Raw genomic sequence first — 27,500 nt, 5'->3', positions numbered from 1 at the left:
CGGGTCCTGAGGTCTCACTGCGTAATAGTGATCCTAGGGAAAGCGTCATTACTACGGGTCCTGAGGTCTCTCTGCGTAATAGGGATCCTAGGGAAAGCGTCATTACTACGGGTCCTGAGGTCTCTCTGTGTAATAGTGATCCTAGGGAAAGCGTCATTACTACGGGTCCTGAGGTCTCTCTGCGTAATAGTGATCCTAGGGAAAGCGTCATTACTACGGGTCTCACTGCGTAATAGTGATCCTAGGGAAAGTGTCATTACTACGGGTCTCACTGCGTAATAGTGATCCTAGGGAAAGTGTCATTACTACGGGTCTCACTGCGTAATAGTGATCCTAGGGAAAGTGTCATTACTACGGGTCCTGAGGTCTCTCTGTGTAATAGTGATCCTAGGGAAAGTGTCATTACTACGGGTCCTGAGGTCTCTCTGTGTAATAGTGATCCTAGGGAAAGCGTCATTACTACAGGTCTCACTGCGTAATAGTGATCCTAGGGAAAGCGTCATTACTACGGGTCCTGAGGTCTCACTGCGTAATAGTGATCCTAGGGAAAGTGTCATTACTACGGGTCCTGAGGTCTCTCTGCGTAATAGTGATCCTAGGGAAAGCGTCATTACTACGGGTCCTGAGGTCTCACTGCGTAATAGTGATCCTAGGGAAAGCGCCATTACTACGGGTCCTGAGGTCTCTCTGCGTAATAGTGATCCTAGGGAAAGTGTCATTACTACGGGTCCTGAGGTCTCACTGCGTAATAGTGATCCTAGGGAAAGCGCCATTACTACGGGTCCTGAGGTCTCACTGCGTAATAGTGATCATAGGGAAAGTGTCATTACTACGGGTCCTGAGGTCTCTCTGCGTAATAGTGATCCTAGGGAAACATTACTACGGGTCCTGAGGTCTCACTGCGTAATAGTGATCCTAGGGAAACATTACTACGGGTCCTGAGGTCTCTCTGCGTAATAGTGATCCTAGGGAAAGCGTCATTACTACGGGTCCTGAGGTCTCACTGCGTAATAGTGATCCTAGGGAAAGCGTCATTACTACGGGTCTCACTGCGTAATAGTGATCCTAGGGAAAGCGTCATTACTACGGGTCTCACTGCGTAATAGTGATCCTAGGGAAAGCGTCATTACTACGTCATTACTACGTCATTACTACGTCATTACTACGGGTCTCTCTGCGTAATAGTGATCCTAGGGAAAGCGTCATTACTACGGGTCTCACTGCGTAATAGTGATCCTAGGGAAAGCGTCATTACTACGTCATTACTACGTCATTACTACGTCATTACTACGGGTCGCTGGGACAACCTAGCACAATAAAAGCCCAGGCAGCTCTTCTGCAGACCTGTAGCTGGTTTACTGCAAGCCTAGCATCCCATGTTCATGTGAACACGCCAACAAAGAGCCATAATGGACTCCTGGAGCAGTAATTGAATAGAATAATAACAGGCTGTTAACACAGTCATTAATTAGTGTTTGCTGATCCGTGGCTATCTACACAAAACAGCTTGGAGTCCATATATAAAACGACTGAAACACGGAGAGGGGAATGGGTTTGTTTCTATTATTCAGGGGTGTGCCTTCCCCAAGAAAAATGTCTATTTAATGTCCATTAGAGTGTGTGTGTGTGTGTGTGTGTGTGTGTGTGTGTGTGTGTGTGTGTGTGTGTGTGTGTGTGTGTGTGCGTGTGTGCGCGTGTGCGTGCGTGCATGCGTGTTTGTGTTTCGGGCAGAGAGATGGAGCCGGCCATTAACTTTCATTGATTTCAAAATCTTTCAACCTTTGTGTCTTTGTAAAACATAAGCCTTTTATGAAAATTGTAACTGTGGTGTTTCTATGTGTGTACAATGATGTATTATCCATCGTAATGCAAATATGTCAGTTTGTATCCTAATTTAGATTCTGGTGCTGTTTCTGTATCTCAGTCCCATTATCTGCTGTCTCTGTCTTCCCAATAAGAACACCCAACTGAACAGTTTTATTGGACTGTAAAACCTCACCAAATGAGTGGGAATAGCAGCACTTACTTGATTGTAGCTGATCAGGCAATTAGAGGAAAACACCTGTTCTGTATTTTCACCTATAATCTCTAGGTGAATGGTGCAGCAATTTTGCTCTTGTGTCGAAACGTTAATCTACAAATAAATCCTTGACTGGGAGCTTCTTGAAAAGTTCCAGTGTGCAGACTTCTATTTATTCTTTATCTTCTTCCACTGTTGGTCCTGCACCTGCCGTTCAGCTGGATGTGCCAGTGTTATTTTTCTACAGTAATCTTACCTCCTACCTGGAGTGGAGGGAAACCCGTACCACATCTTACCTCATACCTGGAGTGGAGGGAAACCCGTACCACATCACATACTACTATGACGCCAGTTTGGTCCCAAGCTAGCCGCTGGCTGCATCTCTATCAACTATTATTTGAACGTGTATTAAATTCTATCTATCTACGTGTCTTTGTCCCGTACAGAATGTGTATGTGAACATCAACCGCATCATGTCGGTGGGGAACCGCCTGTTGGAGTCCGGCCACTACGCCTCGCAGCAGATCCAGCAGATCTCAGGCCAGCTGGAGCAGGAGTGGAAGGCCTTCGCTGCAGCGCTGGACGAACGGAGCACACTGCTGGAGATGTCTGCCACTTTCCACCAGAAAGCAGACCAGGTACTGTGCACGCACGCACGCACGCACGCACGCACGCACGCACGCACGCACGCACGCACGCACGCACAGACAGACAGACAGACAGACAGACAGACAACCACACACACACACCACTGGAGATTTGAAGCGGTAAATAAGGTCTTGTCATCATGTTGTCGACTTCATTGGTCCTGTCAGCCCAAGTTGCATGACAATTTCAAAGTGCTTTGGGGTTGCAAATTAAACCTGTGTCTACTGTACTGAAATACGTGTTGTAATACAATTAGCACTTAAGAGTAATCTTAGACACGACACCTGTCTGATAAATTCGAGAGGTGGATAATGTAATGCTAAATGTATGATTCCCAACTGTTTTGCACAGAAGGAGAGAGTGACAAAGAGAGAGAGAGAGAGATAAGAGAGAGGGAGAAAGACAGAAGGTTATAGCGAGGGAAAGAGACAGAAAGTGATGGAGAGAGGGGTATCCAGACTGACTGAGCACCACGCAAGCGCTTTATGCCATCTGTCTTTTGTATATTATGTGTGATCCATATTTGCAGGCAAGCCTAGAGGCCTCTCTGTTGGTTTTGTTTCTCACTAGGTTTTACCACAAACGGTCTCCGCTTGATCACACTGTTTCTGTGTTTGAGTTAGGCTACTTCTAATGCTCAGGTAAATAGAGACTGACCATTCTGTTGACTCCAAGAGACACACGCACGCACGCACACACGCACACTCGCACGCACGCACACTCGCACGCACGCACACTCGCATGCACACACACGCACACATGTGCGCACACACGACCAATCAATCAATCAATCAGTCAATCAATCAATCAATCATTCACAGCAACTTAAAGGGCTTAAATGACTAGATTCTCTATGTATTCTTTTTATTCTCCTGTATCTTCTTCTGCTCCCCCTGTTCCTCCCATTAGAGAATTATCACTTGTTTTTTCATCATTATTCTTCCAAAGTGCTACGAAGAACTCTCTGCTCTACTTTTATGCCCCCCTCCGTTCTAGCTCTGTGTAGTGTAGCATTCTCTCTCCCTCTCTCTCTCTCCCTCTCTCTCTCTCCCTCTCTCTCCCTCATTCTCTCCCTTTCTCTCTCTCCCTCTCATTCTCTCCCTCTCATTCTCTCCCTCTCTCTCCCTCTCATTCTCTCCCTCTCATTCTCTCCCTCTCTCTCCCTCATTCTCTCCCTCTCTCTCTCCCTCTCATTCTCTCCCTCTCATTCTCTCCCTCTCTCTCCCTCATTCTCTCCCTTTCTCTCTCTCCCTCTCATTCTCTACCTCTCATTCTCTCCCTCTCATTCTCTCCCCCTCTCTCCCTCTCATTCTCTCCCTCTCTCTCTCTCTCTCTCCCGCTCATTCTCTCCCTCTCTCTCCCTCTCATTCTCTCCCTCTCTCATCCTCTCATTCTCTCCCTCTCTCTCCCTCTCATTCTCTCCCTCTCTCTCCCTCTCATTGTCTCCCTCTATCTCTCCCCCTCTCATTCTCTCCCTCTCTCTCCCCCTCATTCTCTCCCTCTCTCATCCTCTCATTCTCTCCCTCTCTCTCCCTCTCATTCTCTCCCTCTCTCTCCCTCTCATTCTCTCCCTCTCTCTCCCTCATTCTCTCCCTTTCTCTCTCTCCCTCTCATTCTCTACCTCTCATTCTCTCCCTCTCATTCTCTCCCCCTCTCTCCCTCTCTCATCCTCTCATTCTCTCCCTCTCTCCCTCTCATTCTCTCCCTCTCTCTCTCTCTCTCTCCCGCTCATTCTCTCCCTCTCTCTCCCTCTCATTCTCTCCCTCTCTCATCCTCTCATTCTCTCCCTCTCTCTCCCTCTCATTCTCTCCCTCTCTCTCCCTCTCATTGTCTCCCTCTATCTCTCCCCCTCTCATTCTCTCCCTCTCTCTCCCCCTCATTCTCTCCCTCTCTCATCCTCTCATTCTCTCCCTCTCTCTCCCTCTCATTCTCTCCCTCTCTCTCCCTCTCATTCTCTCCCTCTCTCTCCCTCTCATTGTCTCCCTCTATCTCTCTCCCTCTCATTCTTTCCCTCTCATTCTCTCCCTCTCTCTCCCTCTCATTCTCTCCCTCTATCCCTCTCTCTCTCTCCCTCTCATTGTCTCCCTCTCTCTCGATCACTCATTCTTTCCCTCTCTCTTTCTCTTATTCTCTCTCTCTCACCCTCTCATTCTCTACATCATATTCTCTCCCTCTCCCTCCCTCATATTCTCTTCTCTCCCTCTCCCTCCCTCATATTCTCTCTTTGTAGCTGAACTTCACGGAGTCACAGTGACACAGGGGAGATGACCTGTTCTATATAGAGAACCTGGAGATGAGTGTGCTAGTTTTGGTCATAAAACAACATGATCAATGCAAGTACTGTCTGTGGTCCAGTTGCTATGGTGGCAAACGGGTGAACAAATGAGAGCAGAAGTGCTCTGGTGGTCATGTAAACGCTGTCCAAAATAAATCACATCCCACTGTAGACTGTGTCAGGCTGTAAACAATAACACCACTGTTCGGACACTCCAACTTTTGTGCACTTCCGTTGCCCTGGGAAATGAGACAAACTAACAGGGAAGCAGCTGTTAGTTAGCTAACTCACTATAGCCTACAACATGTCCATGATATTTATGATGTATTATTAATAATATTATGTATTGATATGTGTGGTGTAACAGCTGAGGGGCAGGATGTTGATGTGGGTATTCACATGTCCTCCCACTGATAATACCGTATGAACTGTAAACGTCTATATGTTTCTACGCCCACTATTTACTCCAAAGTATAGTGTATCAGCAACATAACTGAAAGAGGGTGTGTGTGTGTATGTGTGTGTGTGCATGTGTGTGTGTGTGTCTGGGTGTGTGTGTCTGGGCTTTTGTGTGGGTGTGTGCATGCATCTGTCTCTCCGCAGTACATGAGTAACGTGGAGCCGTGGTGTAAGGCGTGCGGTGAGGGAGAGCTGCCTTCTGAGCTCCAGGACCTGGAGGACACCATCCACCATCACCAGGGGGTGTATGAACATATCACCACTGCATATTCCGAGGTCAGTTCAACCACATCAGTCCTATATATACGTTGCTGTACAGCCAAGAGAGCAATTTGCCAATCTACGAGCACACAAGATATGGATTCATGCAGCGATTATGTTCACATTTTCTACTATAAAATATCAATGCTTAAAGGGACCATCAGATTTATTATGAATATTTAAAGACCCAAAGTGCACTTTTTCTTACCAACCAGGATTATCCAACAATCAATGTACCCTAACATTCTCCTGCCCATTGATCCATTTATCGATCAATCAATCAATCAATCAATCAACCAACCAACCAATCAATCACACAATCTATCAATCAATTAACCTACATTTCACCCTAAACAACAACAGGTAAGCCAAGACGGCAAGTCCCTATTGGACAAGCTGCAACGACCCTTGACCCCGGGCAGTGCTGACTCGCTGACGGCGTCGGCCAACTACTCCAAGGCCGTGCACCACGTGCTGGACATCATCCACGAGGTGCTGCACCACCAGCGGCAGCTGGAGAACATCTGGCAGCACCGCAAGGTCCGCCTGCACCAGCGCCTGCAGCTCTGTGTGTTCCAGCAGGATGTACAGCAGGTACGTGGATGGCATACACGCACGCACGCACGCACGCACGCACGCACGCACGCACGCACGCACGCACACACGCACGCACGCACGCACGCACGCACGCACGCACGCACGCACGCACGCACGCACGCACGCACACACACACACTATACATGAATGACACCCAGTGCTCGGATAGTTCATTGGTTTATTCCATTTAAAGCAACTTGAGCCTTTCTGCATTAAACTAAACAGTGTTCCAATAGCCGTACGTGCGTGCGTGCGTGCGTGCGTGCGTGCGTGAGTGCGTGCGTGCGTGTGTGTGTTTGGAGGGGGGCATGGGGGGGGGGGTGTCCCATTGAATATGTAATGAATATTTTACTGTACTGCAGAGCACCATTCATGTGCCATGTAACACAGTGTGTGAGGGGGGTTTTGAGGGGTTTATAAAAGCCTTCCTATTTGTGTGAGTGAGAGCTCTCTCTCTCTCTGCTTAGCAGCGCTCTGGGATAGAAATGACTGAGTCTCTCATCTCTTTTGCTTGTCGCCCCTTTTCTCTTGGTAGTGGTTTCCATGGTGACGCAATTTACTGCCACATAATGTGTCGAGGGCATTGTGCGTGCGTGTTTGGGCTTCCGAGTGCCCCATACAAATATGATCTCAGGCCTTGAAAATCCTGTGAAAATATATTTTCTCGCTCCAAGTAGCACATGAGAGACTGTGATCAACAGCTTAATAGATAATATGGAAATTAAGTTAAGGTGTTATGGCAAATCTAACCTGTTACGACACTGATACTTTGGACAGCTGTTATTATTATGCAAACGACTCTCAATATGTCTATCATTTAGGAGAGAGAGACAGAAAGACAGAAAGACAGAAAGACAGAGAGACAGAGGGAGAGAGAGAGACAGAGGGAGAGAGAGACAGAGGGAGGGAGAGAGAGAGAGAGACAGAGAGAGAGAGACAGAGAGAGAGAGAGACAGAGGGAGAGAGAGAGAGAGATTGATTGCAGAGAGGAGAAGGATGTAATAGGCTTGTGTTAGACTAAGTGCTGTGGTCTGAATAGTGCCATCACAGCCAACTGCGCCCTCTAATGGTTGGACAATAAGACTAGCTGCTGAGCTCACTTAATCAAGTTCTGGAATGAATTCCACAGTCTTTTGTATTGATAATACAAGAAAAATTGTTTTAGAAATGTAGGGATCAGTCACTTTGAAGCATTTATGTCCTGCTCCTTTATGTTGTCCTGATACGTCACTGAATATACAATTATATTTGTTATTACTATATATTACTGTTATGTTACTATATTACTCAATGTTTATTTATTCATCTGTGTAGTTTCAAGACTATATAATAATCATTGTACTGTTTGTAGAGATGGAACTTCTGGAACTCATAGGAGTTTTTTAACTGCAATAGAACTATTGAGCTATTGTGTTCTGCAATGACGCATGTTGTTCATTATTCTTTATTAATTTAAAACCTCACACATTAGTCTTAAAACCGTCTACTGTGTGTGTGCGCGTGTTCTCTCTCTGCGTATAGGTGCTGGACTGGATAGAGAATCACGGCGAGGCCTTCCTCAGTAAACACACGGGTGTGGGGAAGTCTCTGCACAGAGCCAGGGCCCTTCAGAAGAGACACGAAGACTTTGAGGAAGTGGCACAGGTGAGCTTCTTTTTTTTTAAACAGGTAATAAAATCAAAGGTGTCTTCGAACTGTACATAGCCATAACCATGAATATACAAGCAACTGTGTTTGTAATATATTGTAGCACTGGGCCTTAAAAGCATCATCTTATGCAAATACAATATTGTACAGTAGCTTGAAAATATTGCTGCGTTATTAAAATGCATTGAAAGTAGTGCAGTGTAAAGGCTTAGGCATCCATCCTAGATATGGACTCATTCCTGAGCTTATACGCTAACAATGGAAACGATTATTATTGTAATGATACTGTATGTATGGCATCGTGCTAATGTTCTCCATCCTACTGTACCAAAGTAAAGTGTGAGAGGCAGCAATTGCTTGCAGAGAAAACTGGAGAGCACATAAAATATTCACCTCATCTTTATATGGAACATTAACATTACGGTAATGTGACGTTAATGTTAATTCCAGGGTAACCGCGACGATGCCGACAGGCTGTTGCACAATAAAATCCATTTGTAACTCTGAGAGCGTACAGATGGAACCAAATGGACCCGCCTTACAGGTTCATTTGGTTCCATCTGCATGCTCAGAGTTAAGTTAACACTCTGGATGTTGCAGTATACCGGTAGTATGTGTACAGCAGAGCAGTGGGCTCACACTGATCTCTATGATGATGTCTATGACATGACCATTATTTGCAGAACACCTATACTAACGCTGAGTCTGACACTCTGAGAATGTGCAGATAGAGACGGGTCCATTTGGTTCCATTTGCATGCTCTCAGAGTTACGTTAACACTCAGGATTTTCCTCAGTGAAGTGATTAGCGGTGATGGTGCGCACCTGCACACCGTCACCGCCTCTTCAAAAGGTAACAGACACCACCAATTCTGCACACTGACGAAGGCTGGATGTCTCTACTGACATGATGTAAAGATACAATAAAAGAGAAGAAAGGAAAAGAACACTCTTGCCACTGTGTGCGACCCAGTACCTATAAGAGGATAGCGCACCAGAGAAGTCAGAGCGCGGTGGTAACAAGAAATGCCTATGTATGACATGACCATTATTTGCAGAACACCTATACCAACGCTGACAAGCTGCTGGAGGCGGCGGAGCAGTTGGCCCAGACAGGGGAGTGTGATCCAGAGGAGATCTACCAGGCCGCCCATCAGTTGGAGGACCGCATCCAGGACTTTGTGCGACGCGTGGAGCAGCGCAAAGTCTTGTTGGACATGTCTGTCGCTTTCCACACACACGTCAAGGAGGTAGGAGTATATACATACATGCATGTGTCTTTTTCTTTTATCTATTCTATTCTATTCTATTCTATTCTATTCTATTCTATTCTAAGTCTCTTTACTTCATAGCTTACTTAAAGAGACACTGAGATGAAGTTAGTCCTATTTGCTCCTGACTTGTCCACACTAGAATGTGGTTTTGTGTCATTACAGTAATATGCCACCACATTAATCCATGTTAAAACAGTGACACCCTCAAAAGAAATCCTGAGTATTGACTTAACTCTGAGAGCCATATGGCCATATATATTTGTACATTCACATTTGTGTGAAATTAGCACTCAGTATACAGTATGTACTGCTTTTGCTGTTTCAATACCTTTAATGCTGAGCTATACTTTTAAATAATGATAATTTATACCAGTTTACTGAACTCTCTGTCCCAGTACAGTACTTGAGGTATGATGTGTGAATTCACTTGGAGCTTTTTGGATGTTCATTGCGTGGTAATAGAGGTGGTGTCACCACTCAGTCAGCAGTTGTTTGAAGTGGCTCCACACACACAGAGTCTCTCCTACAGCCTCCCTCCAGTCACTGTTAACTTTGTGCAATAAATGAAATGGGTAATGAGAGGTTAGCTGCATGTTGCATCAAAATATCAAAAACTTACCTCTGCGATGGGTGCAGGGGAGCACAGTCATGGTTTAATAGGAGGGAGAGAGAGAGAGCGTCTAGTTCCGCAAAAGTGTACCGACCAAAGGTTAATATATATTCTTTTTGTACATGTTTTTACCTTCCTTAATCATTTACTGCAACAATTAAAGATAATAATACAATATTTTCTTTCTCAACACATGCCTGTGCTGCATACTTCTGACTCTAATTGGTAGAGTGATATAATTAAAATGAAAGTGTTATTCTAGTGTTAAAGTTAAACACTAGAATTAAAGTTAAACAAAGCTACGTCCTAGATTTTATAATGTAATAATAATATAATATTCCCAGACAAAAATGTAATACTCTTTCAACTCCTGAGTCCCTATGGTTTAAACCAATTTCAGATTCTACTATCTGGCATCTCATTTCCATCTGATAGTCTTGCACACTGAGAGTAGTGAGGTTAGGGGGCTTCTATTGAACAGCATGAGTTGAATGCTACTCCTCTGAAAATGATTCATTTCTTGGGCCTCTCTTCAGTTACAGAGAAGAGAACTCCATAATCTTCAACACCTTTGGGGCATAGCAAGAATCCTAAACACTATTGGGAATAGAGAATGACTCCCTTGTGAGTTAACTCCAATGCTTACAGAACACTGAAGAAATTAGTGAATAATGGGATCAAAACAGTTGGAGACACTACAGTATATAGAAGTTATACTGTTATTTTTCAATAAGTATCTTCCAAAATGAAATTTACCAAGATATCAATCTCTTTAAATTCTTTCAAATCATACTGTACACTAGGTCTGAGATCAGATAACTATATAATTCCCACCTCAAGTATTTGCTTAACATGCTATTCTTCTCTAACTGGGGGCTGATATCCTCCGACAGGATGTCTATGAAACACAATTCGCTGGCAGACCTGCAATGATGACGCCAACTGGCAAAATATATTGAAAATATCTCAGACCCCCTAAGTCTCTACAGAGAGCACAGAACTTCTATCACTCCACTCAGTCTACACAACATTGTCGGGAGTCAACATCTGCCATGTGTCCCAAGTGTAAGATAACTGAAGGCAATCTGCTCCATACATGCACTGGATGATTTTTGGAAGTTTGTTATAACCCCAGTTTCAGATATCAGAGTCCAATATATCATGTGACTCCAACTCGCAATAAGTATTTTTTTGTCCTCATTATCAACACCAACTGAGTGATCTTTATCTGGATGGGATGGGAGAGAGTGTGTAGTGTACGTTTATTTATAACATATAATATTAGTATTCAGACATTATTATGTCAGTGATATATTAATTTGGAAACCCTACACCTAGCATCTGTAGCTATCACCACTAACCTAACCGGGGCGGCACGCAGGGCGGACGTGGGGTGGCTCGCCAGAACCGGTCCGGCACCCTGGGTGCGTTCCCGTTTAATTTCAAGGACCCCCAGTTTTACATGCATATTAGTCTACAGACCCCCATTTCTATCTCTGGGACCCCCAATTTATATTGTAAAATCAATGTTAATGTAACTCTTGGTTCCATTTGTACACTCTCAGAGTTACAGATCCATAAGGGTCCATTTGGTTCCAAACTATCATTTAGCTGGGGACCCCCTGGAACTCCCTCAAGGACCCCTGGGGGTCCCTGGACCCCACTTTGGGAACCACTGTCCTAGCTCCACGAGCAGCTTTGGGTAAATGGTTTTATGAACACCTCGTAGGTACTTGAGCATGACCTATCCTGAAGAGTTTCATTTCACTCAGTGAATAGGCCCATGCGGATAACAGCCTGTTGAACTTCTATTTCACCTCGAGTCAAGAGACTGCATTGGTTTTGATATATAGTGCAGTATGTTTAGTCGTTAGCACTTATGAAGAGACAGGATCACTTCTCTCACCATGTATTCAGGGTTAGCCACTGCTCTGTCTGGCCCACTCCATCCTGTGTTATTACTGCAGATTTATGCCAGGTCTTCTTGGTGTAGGAGCAACAGTGTATAGTTACTGATGATGGTAACAGTATAGAAGTACTTGGCTTTGCAAACATATCCTACTTATGAGGGTGTGGGGGGTAAATAGAAAAATCAACCAACTTGTTTGGAGAGAGAGAGAGGGTGTGTGTGTGTGTGTGTGTGTGTGTGTGTGTGTGTGTGTGTGTGTGTGTGTGTGTGTGTGTGTGTGTGTGTGTGTGTGTGTGTGTGTGTGTGTGTGCGTGTGCGTGTGCGCGCGCGCGTAGTGATGGACAAACAGAACAGTCTTAAGTGGGGTATTTCTCCCAGCGTGCCAGGGATATACAGTAGGACGCTGTGCCAAGTCACCCAGATGGCTACTCTGTCAAAGTGACCCAGAGATGGAGGGATGAGTGTCACGAAACAGCAGCTCTGAAATGGACTGCTTAGTTTTATGTTTCTGTTCCATATTATGCCTGTCTGTCGAGCTGCCTCCCCATCTTCATCTCTCTCTCTCTATTTCTCACCCTCTCACTCCTGTTGATGTCTTGTATGCTGTTGACAACCGCTGTGTCAACTGTGGTTGAGCTCTCCGACAGGGCTCCAATCCTTCAGCATTGTCTGTTCCTCTAGTCAGTCTCCCCTAGCTGGACATGGATGATGCACATCCAATCATTGATGCTACTGTACTGCACATTTAGTGTAAAGTAACTAAGTAGGCTACATTTACTTAATTATTGTACTTAAGTACAATTTTGAGGTATTCTTACTTTCTTCGCCCAATTTACATTTTGCAATACTTTTACTTCTACTCCGCTACATCTCAGAGGAAAGTATTGTAGGCCTACTTTTATTCCACTAGAATTATAAAACTTGAGTTACTTTGTAGATTGTTATTACTATTATTATTTCAAAACACACCAACCTCTTCAGCCCTATATATATTTCGACCAATCTACAATCTTGTGACCTTGTATCGGCTATTTTCAAAAGATTTTTTTACTACATTTTGAAAACGTTTCTGCACAACCAGTACTTTTACTGTCACTTTAAGTATTTTTTGATACCAGTACTTTTGTACTTTTTACAAAACTTAAGTTTGAATTCCGGACTTACACTTGTAACAGAGCATTTCTACATTCCAGTATCAATATACTTTTTTATATTATATTAGTTATAAGTAAGAAATGTTACGACGACATCAAGCCCTGCCAAAACACATTTTAGTCGACAAAATAAACTGTAGATTAAGTCGACTAAAACTAGACTAACGCCAAAAACATTTCAGGTGACTTTACTCGAAAAAGACTATAGGGCTCCATTTTCGTCACCGCTAAACCCCTTATTCCTAAACTTCTTTGCCTTTATTTACTATTCTGAAATACATTTTTGAATAGTTCAACTAGCCAATATACATTGACATGTTGTGAGCTTGTAGACTGGCCATCTTAACTATTCAAAACTGTTTTGCAAAATAGTAAAAAAAAAAAAAAAAAAAGCAAAAAAGTTTATTAGGGATAAGGGGTTTAGCGGTGACGAAAATGGAGCCCTATGACTCAACTAAATCAAAATGTGCTTGTCAAAATCAACACAGCTGTGGACGTGGCTGGAGGAGCTGCAGAAGGAGCTGCTGGATGACGTGTATGCCGAGTCGGTGGAGGCCGTGCAGGAGCTGATCAAGCGCTTCGGCCAGCAGCAGCAGACCACGCTGCAGGCCACCGTCAACGTCATCAAGGAGGGAGAGGACCTCATACAGCAGCTCAGGTCAGTCCTATGGTTAAATAGAGCAGGGGGAGGACCTCATACAGCAGCTCAGGTCAGTCCTATGGTTATATAGAGCAGGGAGAGGACCTCATACAGCAGCTCAGGTCAGTCCTATGGTTATATAGAGCAGGGAGAGGACCTCATACAGCAGCTCAGGTCAGTCCTATGGTTATATAGAGCAGGGAGAGGACCTCATACAGCAGCTCAGGTCAGTCATATGATTATATAGAGCAGGGAGAGGACCTCATACAGCAGCTCAGGTCAGTCCTATGGTTATATAGAGCAGGGAGAGGACCTGATACAGCAGCTCAGGTCAGTCCTATGGTTATATAGAGCAGGGAGAGGACCTCATACAGCAGCTCAGGTCAGTCCTATGGTTATATAGAGCAGGGAGAGGACCTCATACAGCAGCTCAGGTCAGTCCTATGGTTATATAGAGCAGGGAGAGGACCTCATACAGCAGCTCAGGTCAGTCATATGATTATATAGAGCAGGGGTTCTCAACGTTTTTGGCCGGGGACCCCCGGACATGCTTTGGCAACGTCTCGGGACCCCCGCCCCGCCCCCTCCCGACCCCCAATATAAATTGACTGCTACAATAACCTTAAACCATTTTGGGCGGGAACCCCTTTTGGTGTTTTAAGCATTGTTATAATTTAGCTATTGAAAAATAGCAGATCTACAAGCTCATAGCGCGCCACCGAGTGGCGCGCTATGAGCTTGTAGGTCTGCTATTTTTGAAAAATCGTGAAAATAAAAATTTAAAAAAAAGTCTTTTTTTTTTTTTTTTTTGAAAATAATTTGGCGACCCCCTAAAATAATTTGGCGACCCCCCGAGGGGTCGCGACCCACGGGTTGAGAACCCCTGATATAGAGCAGGGAGAGGACCTCATACAGCAGCTCAGGTCAGTCCTAAGGTTATATAGAGCAGGGAGAGGACCTCATACAGCAGCTCAGGTCAGTCCTATGGTTATATAGAGCAGGCGGGGTTCACACACAGACGTTTCGGGTCGAGACCCCGAAAGATAGATTATTAGTAGCTCTGGTCCATAGCCTTCTACTGCTTCTACGATTCTGCCCTGCAGTATAAGGCTATGGGACTTTCAAATCTCAAATCGAAATCAGACCAGCCTCTCCTCTTTAGTGGAAATCTCACGAACGTTTGACCTACTCACCATAGACGGGTTGTGTCAATAGAAAGCCTACTTTCCTTAGTGGACGCACTCTGAGCCCCCCACCACACGTATAAACTGTACTTTTTGGCCAAAAGGGGATTTTACTTTTAGTTACTCCGCTGCGCCCTCTACCGATATTGCCCAGAGAACTGCCTCATAGAGAATATTTTTTCCTCCGGTGAAAAAAAATCCCTTTCTGGCCAAAAAGTACAGTTTATACGTGTGGTGGGGGGTTTAGAGTGCTTCCACCAAGGAAAGTAGGCTTTCTAATGACACAACCCGCCTTTGTTTTGGTGAGTAGCAAAAACGTTCTTTTTATTTACGCTAAAGAGGAGAGGCTGGTCTGCATTCATGCGAGCGGCGGAAGTTGAGAGTAACGTAGCTCTAAATGAAACGCATTAGAGCTATGGAGCAGAGCTAGATTATTAGTAGACGTTTGCCCTGGGGACCAAAACTATAGTGAAAATAGCAAATCTACAAGCTCATCTGATCTCCTATTTTCAGTGCTTTTTAATTGTTCATATTTTTTTATTTAGGGAATTTCTTAGATTTATTTGTTGGTTTTAACTTGCAATTTTTTTGACTAGAGTCGTAACCCATAAAAATTGGTCCGTGACCCACAAATGTGTCCAGACCCACTCTTTGGGAACGAAACGCTGATATAGACCAGGGGAGGGAAACCTTTATGATGGACAGGTCACTACAGTATGTTTCCATAGGGCCATATTTTCTTTGAATTAATACTTCTACTTCGTCATTCTATATGTCACACAATTGTTGCATAAATAGTCGATCTAAGCTCAGGACGCGTTTTGAGCTTGTAGATCTGCTATCTTTGAATCCTGAAAAATGTTATTTCATTTCAAATTCAATGAATGAATTCAAATTCTGTTAACTTTATGAACTTAAATACAAATACATTTAGTATATAACCATGCGAGCCACATTATGTGAAGGTGGGGGCCACATGTTGCCCCCGGGCCGCCAGTTGCCCGATATAGACCAGACCACACATTGCTGAAGTCCACATGACACATGTGCACTTCTTCAGTTCTGCTCTGTATTACGAGTCCAAGGGGCAATTAGGTAGCAGCGTAAAAAACATGTGTGCTTCTATAGTCTACTGTATACGGGCGGTCTCGTGGTCTTCTACTCCCACAGATAAAACGCCAGTTAAGAGCTTCACTGCATCACAAATGAACCGTGCATCAGCTGCTTTGTAGCTGTAGCCGTCATAGAAGTACTACTTTTTTACACTTCAGCGGAAAGTAGTACTGTTGCTAATTGAATTCCATAATATGTTTTTTTTCTTTTTTTTCCTTCCTCGCCTTCTTTTGCGTTTGACATTTGACCCCGTCTACAGTAGACACTTCTGTGTGTTCAATGTGTCATGTGCGTTGTGTGTTCAATGTGTCATGTGCGTTGTGTGCCGTTAATGGGTCAATCCTCAAGTCCGTGGTGTTTATACTGCCGTCTCTGCAGAGACTCGGCCATCTCCAGCAACAAGACGCCACACAACAGCTCCATGGCTCACATCGAGAGCGTTCTGCAGCAGCTGGACGAGGCTCAGGGCCAGATGGAGGAGCTCTTCCAGGAGAGGAAGATCAAGCTGGAGCTCTTCCTCCAGCTGCGCATCTTTGAGAGGGACGCCATCGATGTGAGTGTATATATATATGGGAATGAAAGAGAGAGAGAGAGAGAGAGAGGGACACCATCGATGTGAGTATATATGGGACTGAAAGAGAGAGAGAGAATGAGAGGGACACCATCGATGTGAGTATATATGGGACTGAGAGAGAGAGAGAGAGAGAGAGAGGGACGCCATAGATGTGAGTATATATGGGACTGAGAGAGAGAGAGAGAGAGAGAGAGGGACGCCATAGATGTGAGTATATATGGGACTGAGAGAGAGAGAGAGAGAGAGAGAGGGACGCCATAGATGTGAGTATATAGAGAGAGGTAGAGAGAGAGGGACGCCATCAATGTCAGTACTGTATACAGGTATATGGGACTGTGTGAGGTGGGTGGGGCGAGAGAGAGAAAGAGGGAGGGAGAGAGAGAGAGAAAGAGGGAGGGAGAGAGGGAGAGAGAGAGAGAGAGAGAGAGAGAGAGAGAGAGAGAGAGAGAAAGAGGGTCGCAGACGCAGACACATTTTTATGGGTCCCTTGTTTTTTTTTTGTTTCCTACATTTCTTTAATTATTATTTTAAAACTAATTTAAAAAATATCCTACGTTTTCAGCAGATGAGCAGTGTTTGTTTTTTTTGGTCAAAAAACATCCCCAAAAAAGGAAAGACTCACAGACTAAAAAAGAGAGTAGAGAGTACATTCTGAAAGACCGACGCACACGTGATGTGACTTGGGATGAGCTGCTGGAAGGGAGATGATGAAGAGATGTGAAGAAATAGGCTATGACAATGAACTTAGAGACTAAAGAGAAATGAAAGTATGACCCAAAGCCCTTTTCCCCTTTTATCTCAACAATCACTGTAACATTAGCCTAGAATCCAGCCTGATTTGCTACGTTAGTCTTTTTCTCGAAGCGAAGTGAGAAAAAAAAAATAGATACCAGGATATCTTATCAGAAAAGGCAAGAGACATGGTGGGAAAATGACTGTGACATTGATCTCATAGTGTACATGGCTGTAGAGAGAGAGCTCCAGCACGTGGAGGATGCCTATTGATTTATACAGTGAACAACACAGTTACAGTATTTTGAATACACAGCAGTGCACAGTTGCAACGAAAAACAACAACAATGTAGTTTGACTTAACACGTTTTATCCCCCTACTCTTCTTGGTCCAATTATGTTTCTCCTCCCTGGCCGGCTTTTGGTCCCATTTTTTTATTGAAACACTTCCTCTTGGCTGGGGCTCAGATAGCAGCTGTGAGTAATTTTGATACCCCCCCCTCCCCCGTTTCATGTGATGTTTATCATAGCAGCTGGATTATATTTGCTGCACCACAAATGGATACACAACCCACAAATTAGGCATAGCTTTTTATTTTTGTTTTTATAATATTTTATGAAAGCCTCAAGCAAATAGGCGTGCTGATAGTGTAAGCGCCAGTTGCTCTGGGACATTTCCATAACACACATACTGTAGTGAGTCAGTGGATGCATGAGTGAAGCTGTGTGTGTGTGTGTGTGTGTGTGTGTGTGTGTGTGTGTGTGTGTGTGTGTGTGTGTGTGTGTGTGTGTGTGTGTGTGTGTGTGTGTGTGTGTGTGTGTGTGTGTGTGTGTGTGTGTGTGTGTGTGTGTGTGTGTGTGTGTGTGTGTGTGTGTGTGTGTGTGTGTGTGTGTGTGTGTGTGTGTGTGTGTGTGTGTGTGTGTGTGTGTGTGTGTGTGCGTGCGTGCGTGCGTGCGTGCGTGCGTGCGTGCGTGCGTGCGTGCGTGCGTGCGTGCGTGCGTGCGTGCGTGCGTGCGTGCGTGCGTGCGTGCGTGCGTGCGTGCGTGCGCGCGCGCGCGCGTGCGCGCTTAAATGCACGTGTTGGAACTTAGTGTGACCCTGAAAGGAATTCATCACCCGAAGGAGGAGATGTCTCATGGGAATTATGGGGTTTGTTTAATTTTTGACAATGCAAATAGTTTCGTTTTGTCTCTCCAGTACATTTTTCTTGCTTTGCTTGAACTCGAAGATTATAGCAGGGTTTAGTAGTTGCCATGACACAAGTCCACGGGTGCCGAAGAATATACTTTGATAATATTTGGAATTCATCAATACGTGAGTTTCACTGTTCTTGGTGCGTTCTTTTTCAATATACAGTACACCAAGTCTCTTCACCAAAAATAGCAGATCTGTGAGTTTGTAGTTTGGGCGAATGCTCCCCCCAGAATAGGGATGCTGGGGTTCAAGTGCTTAAACGCCAAGTAAACAAGTTATTTTCAATCTGTCCTAATGGAAACGGATAATGTTATTCTCTCAAGTTTTCTTCGTAACGTACTGGATCTTAGAGGGAAAGATTCACATTATGACATAATGTCCTAAAAACTAACAATGTCATTCAGGGGTGCCGTGGATGATAAAGCTATTTACAGGGGTGACCTGAGCCAAAAATGTTTGAGAACCTCTGGATTACAGTGTTCTTTGTGTGCTGAGCAGGTTTCATAAACCTACATGTAGGACCCACGGTATCTGTTAAACAAAGCATTGAATGGTTTTAATTAAACGTATGTCAGTCATAAAATAAGGCTGCGACGATACAAGTTATCTAATGTAAGTCAGCGTCTGTGGTGGTGTTGGCAAAACCTTAACCCCAAGTATGTATTAACCCATTTTGGGCGGGAACCCCTTTTGGTTTTAGCATTATGTTATGCTTTAGCTATTGAAAAATAGCAGATCTACAAGCTCATAGCGCGCCACCGAGTGGCGCGCTACGAGCTTGTAAGTCTGCTATTTTTGAAAAATCGAAGAACGACTGACATAGAAACATAGCTTTTTCAGAAAACTGTCAGGATGTAGAAGACATTTTTAGAATCTGATCTCAGGTCAAAATGGGTTAAGTATAACATCCATTGTTTAAGCATAGATGTTAGATAGAAATGTGGAGTAGTGGTTGGATTCCAGCCTGTTGTGTCTGTTTTGTTGCGCCCGGAGGAACACTTAAATCCGCCTATTTGCTCTGCGTGTCAGCTCAGGAAATCACGGTGAGTCTCCTTGTCACTCATTTTTCAAACACACACACACACACACACACACACACACACACACACACACACACACACACACACACACACGCTTAACATGACACAGTACAAGGGAATGAAGGGTGTTACAGTAGAAGTCTTTTTTTCGTTTGTTTTCAGCTCCTTTTTTCCTCTCCCTACACACACATGCACATGTGCACTCACACACATGCACGTGCCCCGGTCGGGACACTCCTTCCTCAGTCTCGCGCCTGTGGAGGCGTGTGTTTGAGGTACGGTTCAGGTGAGACTCGTGCCTCACAGTGCCTTCATCTCTCAAGTGTAGGCCAGTCTCTCTGTGGACCTCTGAGATAAAGAGACATTGTAATAGCAGAGATTGGTCTCTGTTCTTAGAGTCTCATAGAGTGTCCTGTAAGTTACTGTGCTGGCAGCTGAGGGCGATGGTCTTTCTACACAGAGAGGGCATTCTACTTAACTGCAGGAGGAGAGGAAAGGAGGAGAGCTCAGCGGACTGCTGGGTAAGTTGTTACTTTGTTGCCAGCTACTGTAGATGTGGGATGATCTTACTGTGTGGAAAGAACACTGCCCGAAGAAAGTCTGATATAACTTTGTGTGCTCTAGTGCTGGTGTACTGCACTCTGAGAGTTAAAGGTATATTCAGTGATTTTACTTAATTCAAATATCACTTATTTTTCCTTTTTTTCTGGATAATCCTCCCTACTATAGAGTGTGCTGACCATATAAGGAGTTCCTCCCTGTCCCCAGTGAGCCCCTGCGGTCAAAAAACCCTAGTTTCAGTTTTGGTGGCGGGTGGCAAAGCCTTCATCCAATCAGGATGAGAGGGGCCTTCCTCCAATCATGATCGACTGGGGGCGGGCCTTGGTGCACATGCTGTTGGCCTGTTGCACTTCCCCCCACTGTAGAGCGTGCATGTGCACATTTTGTTACCGGGGCGGACTGGGTGGTTTTCCAAATCACCCAAATCACTGAATGCTCCTTTAACCTTTTTTCATAAAATAAACGTAGACAGACATTTTGTAAGGAAGTGCTGTGAAGAAATGTGTTATTGTTTTTACATTTTTGCAGGCTAGATCTCTTGATGGTGGTAAGGCAACACAGATAGGTTCCTCAACCCACTTTTTATGGAGATCTCTATTGAGAGGTCAAAATCTATCTCACAATCCTGGATTATTCCTCAATTACTGTAGCCCAGGATTATCGAACAAATCTGGTTTCTGTCTTTTTTAAGAGATGTGTAGTTTCAAGCTCAGTGGGTTTCTTAGTGTTACTGGTGGTTCCTAGTGTTCCTTGACAGGCAAAGGGAACAAAGCTGCATCTTTATGCCTTAGAGATCTGTTGAAGGTTCTACCTTCAACAGATCAGGGTGACTGTGGCTCAGGAGGTAGAGCAGGTCGTCCAATGATCCATGGGTCGGCGGTTCGAATCCCGGCTCCTCCTGTCTACATGTCGAAGTGTCCTTGGGCAAGACACTGAACCCCAAATTGCTCCCGATGTGCTGGTTGGTACCTTGCATGGCTTCCGCCGCAATCGGTGTATGAATGTGTGTGTGAGTGGGTGAATGTAATGCACAATCTATGTAAAGCGCCTTGGATAAAGGCGCTATATAAATGCACCATTTACCATTTACCTACCTTCAGTTACAGCCTAGGCTGCAGCAAGCTTTTTTGCAGAGATAAGAATTGAATTACCCACACTTCATTGGATGTGTTTGGACGTAGATCTGGTTTCGGTATTCAAGGGTATAGTTAGAAAAGACAATAATAAAAGGATTTGGAATATACTGTATGTGTGAGTACTTTTCTTTTCTTCTGTATGGATCAGACATTTGCACACATTGTCTTACATGGATGGCTTGCTACAGTATCTAAAACCTCTAACAGAGCCAAATGACAAGGGGCAGAGAGAGAGGGGGATTTACATCATAATATTATGAGAAAATGTTTCTGCCCTGGGTTAGTGTTGAAGTGTCCTTGAGCAAGACACTGGACGCCTCATCACCATCATTTGAGTGCCCTCGAGATCTGAAACAAACACTAATTCCACTCGACTCTATGGCTCATTGCCACTCCAAGTTCATTCACAGTCAGGCCTGTGTCATCTGCAAATGGGAGTGGTCTGCTTCCTCTTGGTGGGCAGGGTAGTCTCCACCAGAGCAGAGTATCCACGAGCTGATCTGTTCTTTTTCTCTGTAGCAAAGTCCAGCAAAGCAGACTCTTCTTTGTGCCACAACAACTGAGATGGGAGTGGTGCCACCATAGATCTGAGCTTTAGTGCTGTATTTCTCAAAGTGCTGCCCAGGGACCCTCAGGGTTCCTTGAGGAGGTTCCAAATGGACCCTTACAGGTCTGTGACTCTGTGAGTGTACACATGGAACCAAGTGGACCCGTTATGGAGGTCTTTGAAATGTTAAAGTTTGAGAACCACTGCTTTAGTGGTATGGTTCCTCCATGAATGTTCCTGACACTTTATTTGTTTATATCCAGGACAGTGCACATTAATGAACATTTCAATCAATACACATGATTGCATGTAAAGATGCCGGTTTAGCTAGAAGCTAATTAGCATCTCACAAGAGTTCTTGTGTATGTTCCGTCAAGACGATGCAGGAGCTCTTTAATCATTTTCCATGTTTCGGCATCGTACAGAAGTATACTTTCCATGCAGGCTTTGAAAAGGTTCATCTTGGTACTGTAGCTCTTGAGACTGATGGCCAGGCCATATTAGAGGTAACTTATTCCAAGCACTTCCTGTCCTTTCCTTGTCATATATGACCCACAGTATTTTAATTCCTCTATTCCTTTGATTTCATGGAGTTGCTCATTCAGAATCAGGCAATATATCTTACATATATTTGCATTTAGTGTTAGCCCCTGCTGACACTTTAAGGGATGTTACAAGCTCTTGAGTAGAACATTATGTGTTCATCTATCAATGCAAAGTCATCCCCTAACTGCTGCCATGAGCAGGGCATGGTTACCCCTGCCGTGTGTGAATGTAGTGCACATTGTAAAGTGCTACTGCACCATTGAACTGCTCCGCTATTGTGAATCCAAAGGAAATGTCCCTTTCCAGCCCTTATTTCTAGCAATATATTTTGTCTCTAATAATTTAGTAGGAATCACAGTGAGTTTGCCAGCTCTATCTACGGAGCTGGATAGAGCCAGGCAGCCACCGAATGGGATACAGCCGCTGGAAACTTTGGGAAGTCTGCAGAATGAAATGAAACTCACACTGGAGACTTGAAAGAAACAGGAATTTTCCCATTCCTATACACTACATATGCAAACATACTTGAGCTAAACTTTAAGAATTTTGTAATGCGATCCTTTTCTCTCTCTCTGTCTGGTTTCCCCCCCCCCAATTTCTCATGGCCCTACATTCCACTCTTTACGTTTAAGGAGGTATAGTTGTTATGCTGGACTCTGCTCCTTCTCAGTCACGCTCACCTCATTTTCCTCATTGCTGGAGATCTTCAGAGACACCAGAGATTACATTCACAGCATCTGAACGGATGAGGACAGCTGTCCATGCATCTCATATTCATCCACATTGAGCACACAAACTCAGATCAGGTTTTTACTGCTGTTAATCAGCTACTGCATTATACAGTAAATATGATCCCGTTACATCATGGAATCCAGTGGTTGGGGCAAGACAACACGTGCATTTCATCTCTGGGTCATTCTTTACATTGGTATCATATAAAGTTACAGAACAGCTGAATGTTGGCTTGATATATAACAGTATCTAGTCTAGACACACACAGTGTTACTCAAGTAATGGAGAGCCAGAGTGCTGATATTTGAGTTTTGTATGTGTTGAATAATGCCATAGCTATGCCACTGTAAATGTCAGACCCCTGCATGAGTTCAAGCCTGAAACTAGCATGCAGTCATGATACCTGCATAAAAGCTGATGGTGATATATTAGGAAGTGTTTTTATTGCTGAGGAGATGGGTGTACTATAATAAGTATATACCCTTGAATCCAATACTGCCAGCTGACACAGACACACAGGGAGACTGTATCACGAAAAATGCTCCATCTCGGAAGTACTGGGAACTTTGTTTTTTCTCTAAATTCCTTGACAGAAGTCTTTAGCATCTACAGTACCTATTTGGCATAAACTTGAGGCTAGCATAGACATTCTGGAGAAAACATAATCATAAATAATCTGTTGCCAGGATGATTCAGCATGCGTGGGACAAGCACTGACATCACGGAGTGGCATACAGTCAGCTAGAGGAGATTGAGTTACTACTATACTAGCAATTAGAGAGGTGACTTACAGTAAGAGTTCCTATTTAATCAGACTTCCCTGAACAATATATTTGTCTCCACCAGGCCGAAGGCATGGGGAGAGAGTATGTTTTGCACTCCGTCCGTGTGTGTGTCCGTCCGTCCGTGTGTGTGTCCTTCCGTCCGTCTGTGTACAGCTAATCTCCGGCACCGTTAACCCGGCCGATGCCAAACTTTGCACACACACTCCCTGGATGCCAACGATGAACCTCTGCCCCACATTTTCCAGAACGGCCTGTTATAGCGCCACCATGAGGCAGCTTTTTACATTTTTTATTACCTAAAACTGCACCAATCTGCGTGAAACGTTGCATGCACACTCCCTAGAGGCCAAGGACAAACCTTTGACCTGCATTTTCCGCATCTGCCTTTTATAGCGCCACCAGGAGGCCGACTTTTGTAAAACACATTTTTTTATATTACTCCTCCAGATTCTGTCCAAAAATCTCACAAATCGTTACACAGTATCTCTATGGTCATGTGCTCAAGTCAGATCTGTCTGATATTTCATATTCCATCCTAATTGGCTATAATTGGCTTTCACAGTTTGCAAGATTGCCCCGTTTTTAACAATAGCCTCAAATCATGAACGCAGCATGCAATTTACGTGAAATCTTTCACACATTTTCTTACTAGGCTGAGGAATATATCCCACCCTTTTCACATTGGCCTGTTATAGCGCCACCAACAGGTAGATTTTTGCACAACACATTTTTGGAACAAAATGCCTCACATCATCCAATTGCCATCAAAGGCGTATGAAGAAATGGCTACAGAAATACATGATCTCTGTAGTCATGTGATCAAGACGAGTCTGTTGGATTTCTCAGATTGTACACTGATTGGCTAACATTGCCTTCCAAAGTTTTCAGGAGTGGCCCGTTTTGTACAAAATGCTGCACATGTCCTGCTCATCCAGAATTCTATCCTCAGAGATGCTATGAGTGATCTGGCTCTCCTCAACAAAATGAAGAAAATTGTTGCAAAAACAAATAACAAAAAACATCCTCCTAAACATTTTGCCAAACATCACACACACTCCTATCCTCCTGGTGGAGACCTGTGCCCGGAAGGGCACTTTTTCTAGTTTTTTTATATTTTTTTCCACGTAATTATGATTTAATACTTATTTGTGCCCCTTAATTTATTTGTGTGTTTGTGCATGGGTAAAAGAAAGTGAACGAGGATTTATCCTACTTCAAAATGTATTTTACTTTCTCTCTCAAAGCATACGGACATACTGTAATACTCCTAAATCCTAATCCCATCTCTCTGTCTCTCTCTCTCTCTCTCTCTGTCTCTCTCTCTCTCTCTCTCTCTCGCTCAGATCATCTCAGACCTGGAGTCATGGAATGAGGAGCTGTCCCAGCAGATGAATGAGTTTGACACGGAGGATCTGACGCTGGCAGAACAGAGGCTACAGCATCACGCTGACAAGGCCCTGACCATGAACAACCTGACCTTTGATGTCATCCACCAGGGACAGGAGCTGCTGCAGTACGTCACCGAGGTGCAGGCATCTGGTGAGTGGAGACACATGCACACACACACAAGTCACACATCGTACATGAATACATGTTCATTACGTCGACTAAAACCATGGCAAAATGGAAAAAACGAAATCAAACTAAGACTAAATAAGTTGACAACTTCAACAACAAATAAAAACTAGACTAAAATGTTAGGGATGAACTACTGTAGTGGACAATAGAAGAAGAGTAGAACTATAAGACAAGTAGAATTTCATTCCGGTAAGCTGGTGTGTTTATGCTAAACTTGAAATACAACACTAGCTAAATAAAAGGAACCCGCGATTGTCATTTAATCCACCCAAAACATACTTTTTGTAAGCTAGGATCCTATCGTTCAGAGAAATGAGCCGCAAATCAAGCTTGTTTTTGTCCCAAAAAGAAGAATCGGAGATATTAGCGTTCTAAAAACTGCGTTGCCATAGACAGCATAAGCCAGCAGAATTTCCATTTCCGTTTTGTTTTCACTGCACCGGAACCGGAGTGTTATGAGCACATACAGGACACAGATGATCACCGTAATCAATTGATATTAAAAATCACGTGGTAAGTGGTGCAACTCCGTGTGGGCGTCCCCGGGAGGTCCCCGAAACTTCCAGACCCACAGGAACGTGCCCAGGGTGCCGGCCCGGTTCCGGCAAACCGCCCCGCGTCCGAAACGGTCAAGAAATGACAGTTACTGTACTGTACTGTACTGTACTGTACTGTACTGTACTGTACTGTACTGTACTGTACTGTACTGTACTGTACTGTACTGTACTGTACTGTACTGTACTGTCACACCCGAAATCATATATACAGTTAATATGTGTGTGTGTGTGTTAAGGCTGCGCAACAGTTACACTTGGTTGTGAAAACCAACCAAACGCTATTTTCGTGCTCAGACCCAGCCAGGGACGGACTCCCCGGGGCCTTTGGAAAACAGGCGTCAAAAGGCGATTTTGGCGCTGAGTGAGTAAAGAGGGACAGGGTGAAGAGATAAGAGGATGAAGAGATGCTGCTTTCTAATAAAACCTGACGTTCAGTATGAATGTATTACTGCAGACCAAAGACAAGGCTGGGTTGATAATGCGTGCGTGCGTGCGTGCGTGCGTGCGTGCGTGCGTGCGTGCGTGCGTGCGTGCGTGCGCATCCATCATGTGCGTGAGAGAGAGAGAGACAGGAGATCAGAATAGCATCCATGCTTTGCCAGATCAACAGATTTCACAACTTAATCCATAGCACTCATGTTCACTGGCTGGTTAAAGCCCCAGCTGAGCTAAACGCACACACAGACACGCGCCTGCATGCACAAGAGATGGAGAAATACACTTTCTTTTCTTTTTTATATTACCAACACCACACCTCTTTTCTTTTATCCTAAGCTCAGAAGAGAAACAGACTTCTGCAAAGTTACACATCTATTTTCTATTATTCTAGCTCAGTTACAAGGCTACAAGCTGCAAGGTTAGGGCTAACTGTTAGCCACATGGCTAGTTTTGTGATAGAGCAGGCTCAGTAGCTTGCCTTGCGGGCAATCTACCAGCGTCAACATTGCAGCTACCATCACAATATTGCAAAAAAAAAGAAAAAAACTATTACAAAATGCTTCTACAGAAAATCAGAGCAAAATGTAAGTACAGATATATTACACTATTATTATAGATTTATTTAGTATTTATAATTTTTTCTTCTTTTTTTCTTTTTTCTGATGTTATTAACCACTTTAACCGTGCCATCCCTGATTTAGTAATTTGGGCATGCTATTATAGGTGAACATGGTCAAAAATAGTCAAGAATTGTGAAAATAGCAGCCCAACAAGCTCACAACGTATTGTGAGCTTGTTACATAACAAAGCAAATCGTTGCTGTCAGGAAGAAACCTTGTATCTCCATAATTCAACTTTTATTGTGTTTTGTAAATGAATGCCGCTATTTGCACTATTTTCTTTTTTTTTTAAATAATAATTAAAAAAAGAAACAGTTTTGGAGATGCAGGGTGTCCACCCAAGAGCGACAACTAGGTCTTAAAATGGGATTGCACTGTTTTAACCTAGCCTGTCGCTGTGTGTGCAGGTGTGGAGTTGCTTTGTGACAGAGATGTGGACATGTCTGTCTCTGTGTGTGCAGGTGTGGAGCTGCTTTGTGACAGAGATGTGGACATGTCTGTCTCTGTGTGTGCAGGTGTGGAGCTGCTTTGTGACAGAGATGTGGACATGTCTGTCTCTGTGTGTGCAGGTGTGGAGCGGCTTTGTGACAGAGATGTGGACATGCCTGTCTCTGTGTGTGCAGGTGTGGAGCTGCTTTGTGAAAGAGATGTGGACATGTCTGTCTCTG

General features: G+C 44.1%; 1 protein-coding gene across 1 annotated transcript in view; it reads left to right on the top strand.

Moving 5' to 3' along the window:
- Positions 1 to 27,500, top strand: part of triob (trio Rho guanine nucleotide exchange factor b) — a 175,144-nt gene that overhangs the window by 80,572 nt on the left and 67,072 nt on the right. The window contains exons 11-18 of the mRNA XM_079504312.1: positions 2,467 to 2,658; positions 5,547 to 5,678; positions 6,027 to 6,257; positions 7,782 to 7,904; positions 8,966 to 9,157; positions 13,343 to 13,512; positions 16,170 to 16,344; positions 24,983 to 25,178. Of these exons, the coding sequence (XP_079360438.1) occupies positions 2,467 to 2,658; positions 5,547 to 5,678; positions 6,027 to 6,257; positions 7,782 to 7,904; positions 8,966 to 9,157; positions 13,343 to 13,512; positions 16,170 to 16,344; positions 24,983 to 25,178 (1,411 nt within the window). The remainder of the gene's footprint in view (positions 1 to 2,466; positions 2,659 to 5,546; positions 5,679 to 6,026; positions 6,258 to 7,781; positions 7,905 to 8,965; positions 9,158 to 13,342; positions 13,513 to 16,169; positions 16,345 to 24,982; positions 25,179 to 27,500) is intronic.

This window comes from Electrona antarctica (genome assembly GCF_951216825.1).
Source record: "Electrona antarctica genome assembly, chromosome: 6".
In the NCBI taxonomy this organism is placed as follows: Eukaryota; Metazoa; Chordata; class Actinopteri; order Myctophiformes; family Myctophidae; genus Electrona; species Electrona antarctica.
This window is presented reverse-complemented; position numbering and strand designations above follow the sequence as displayed.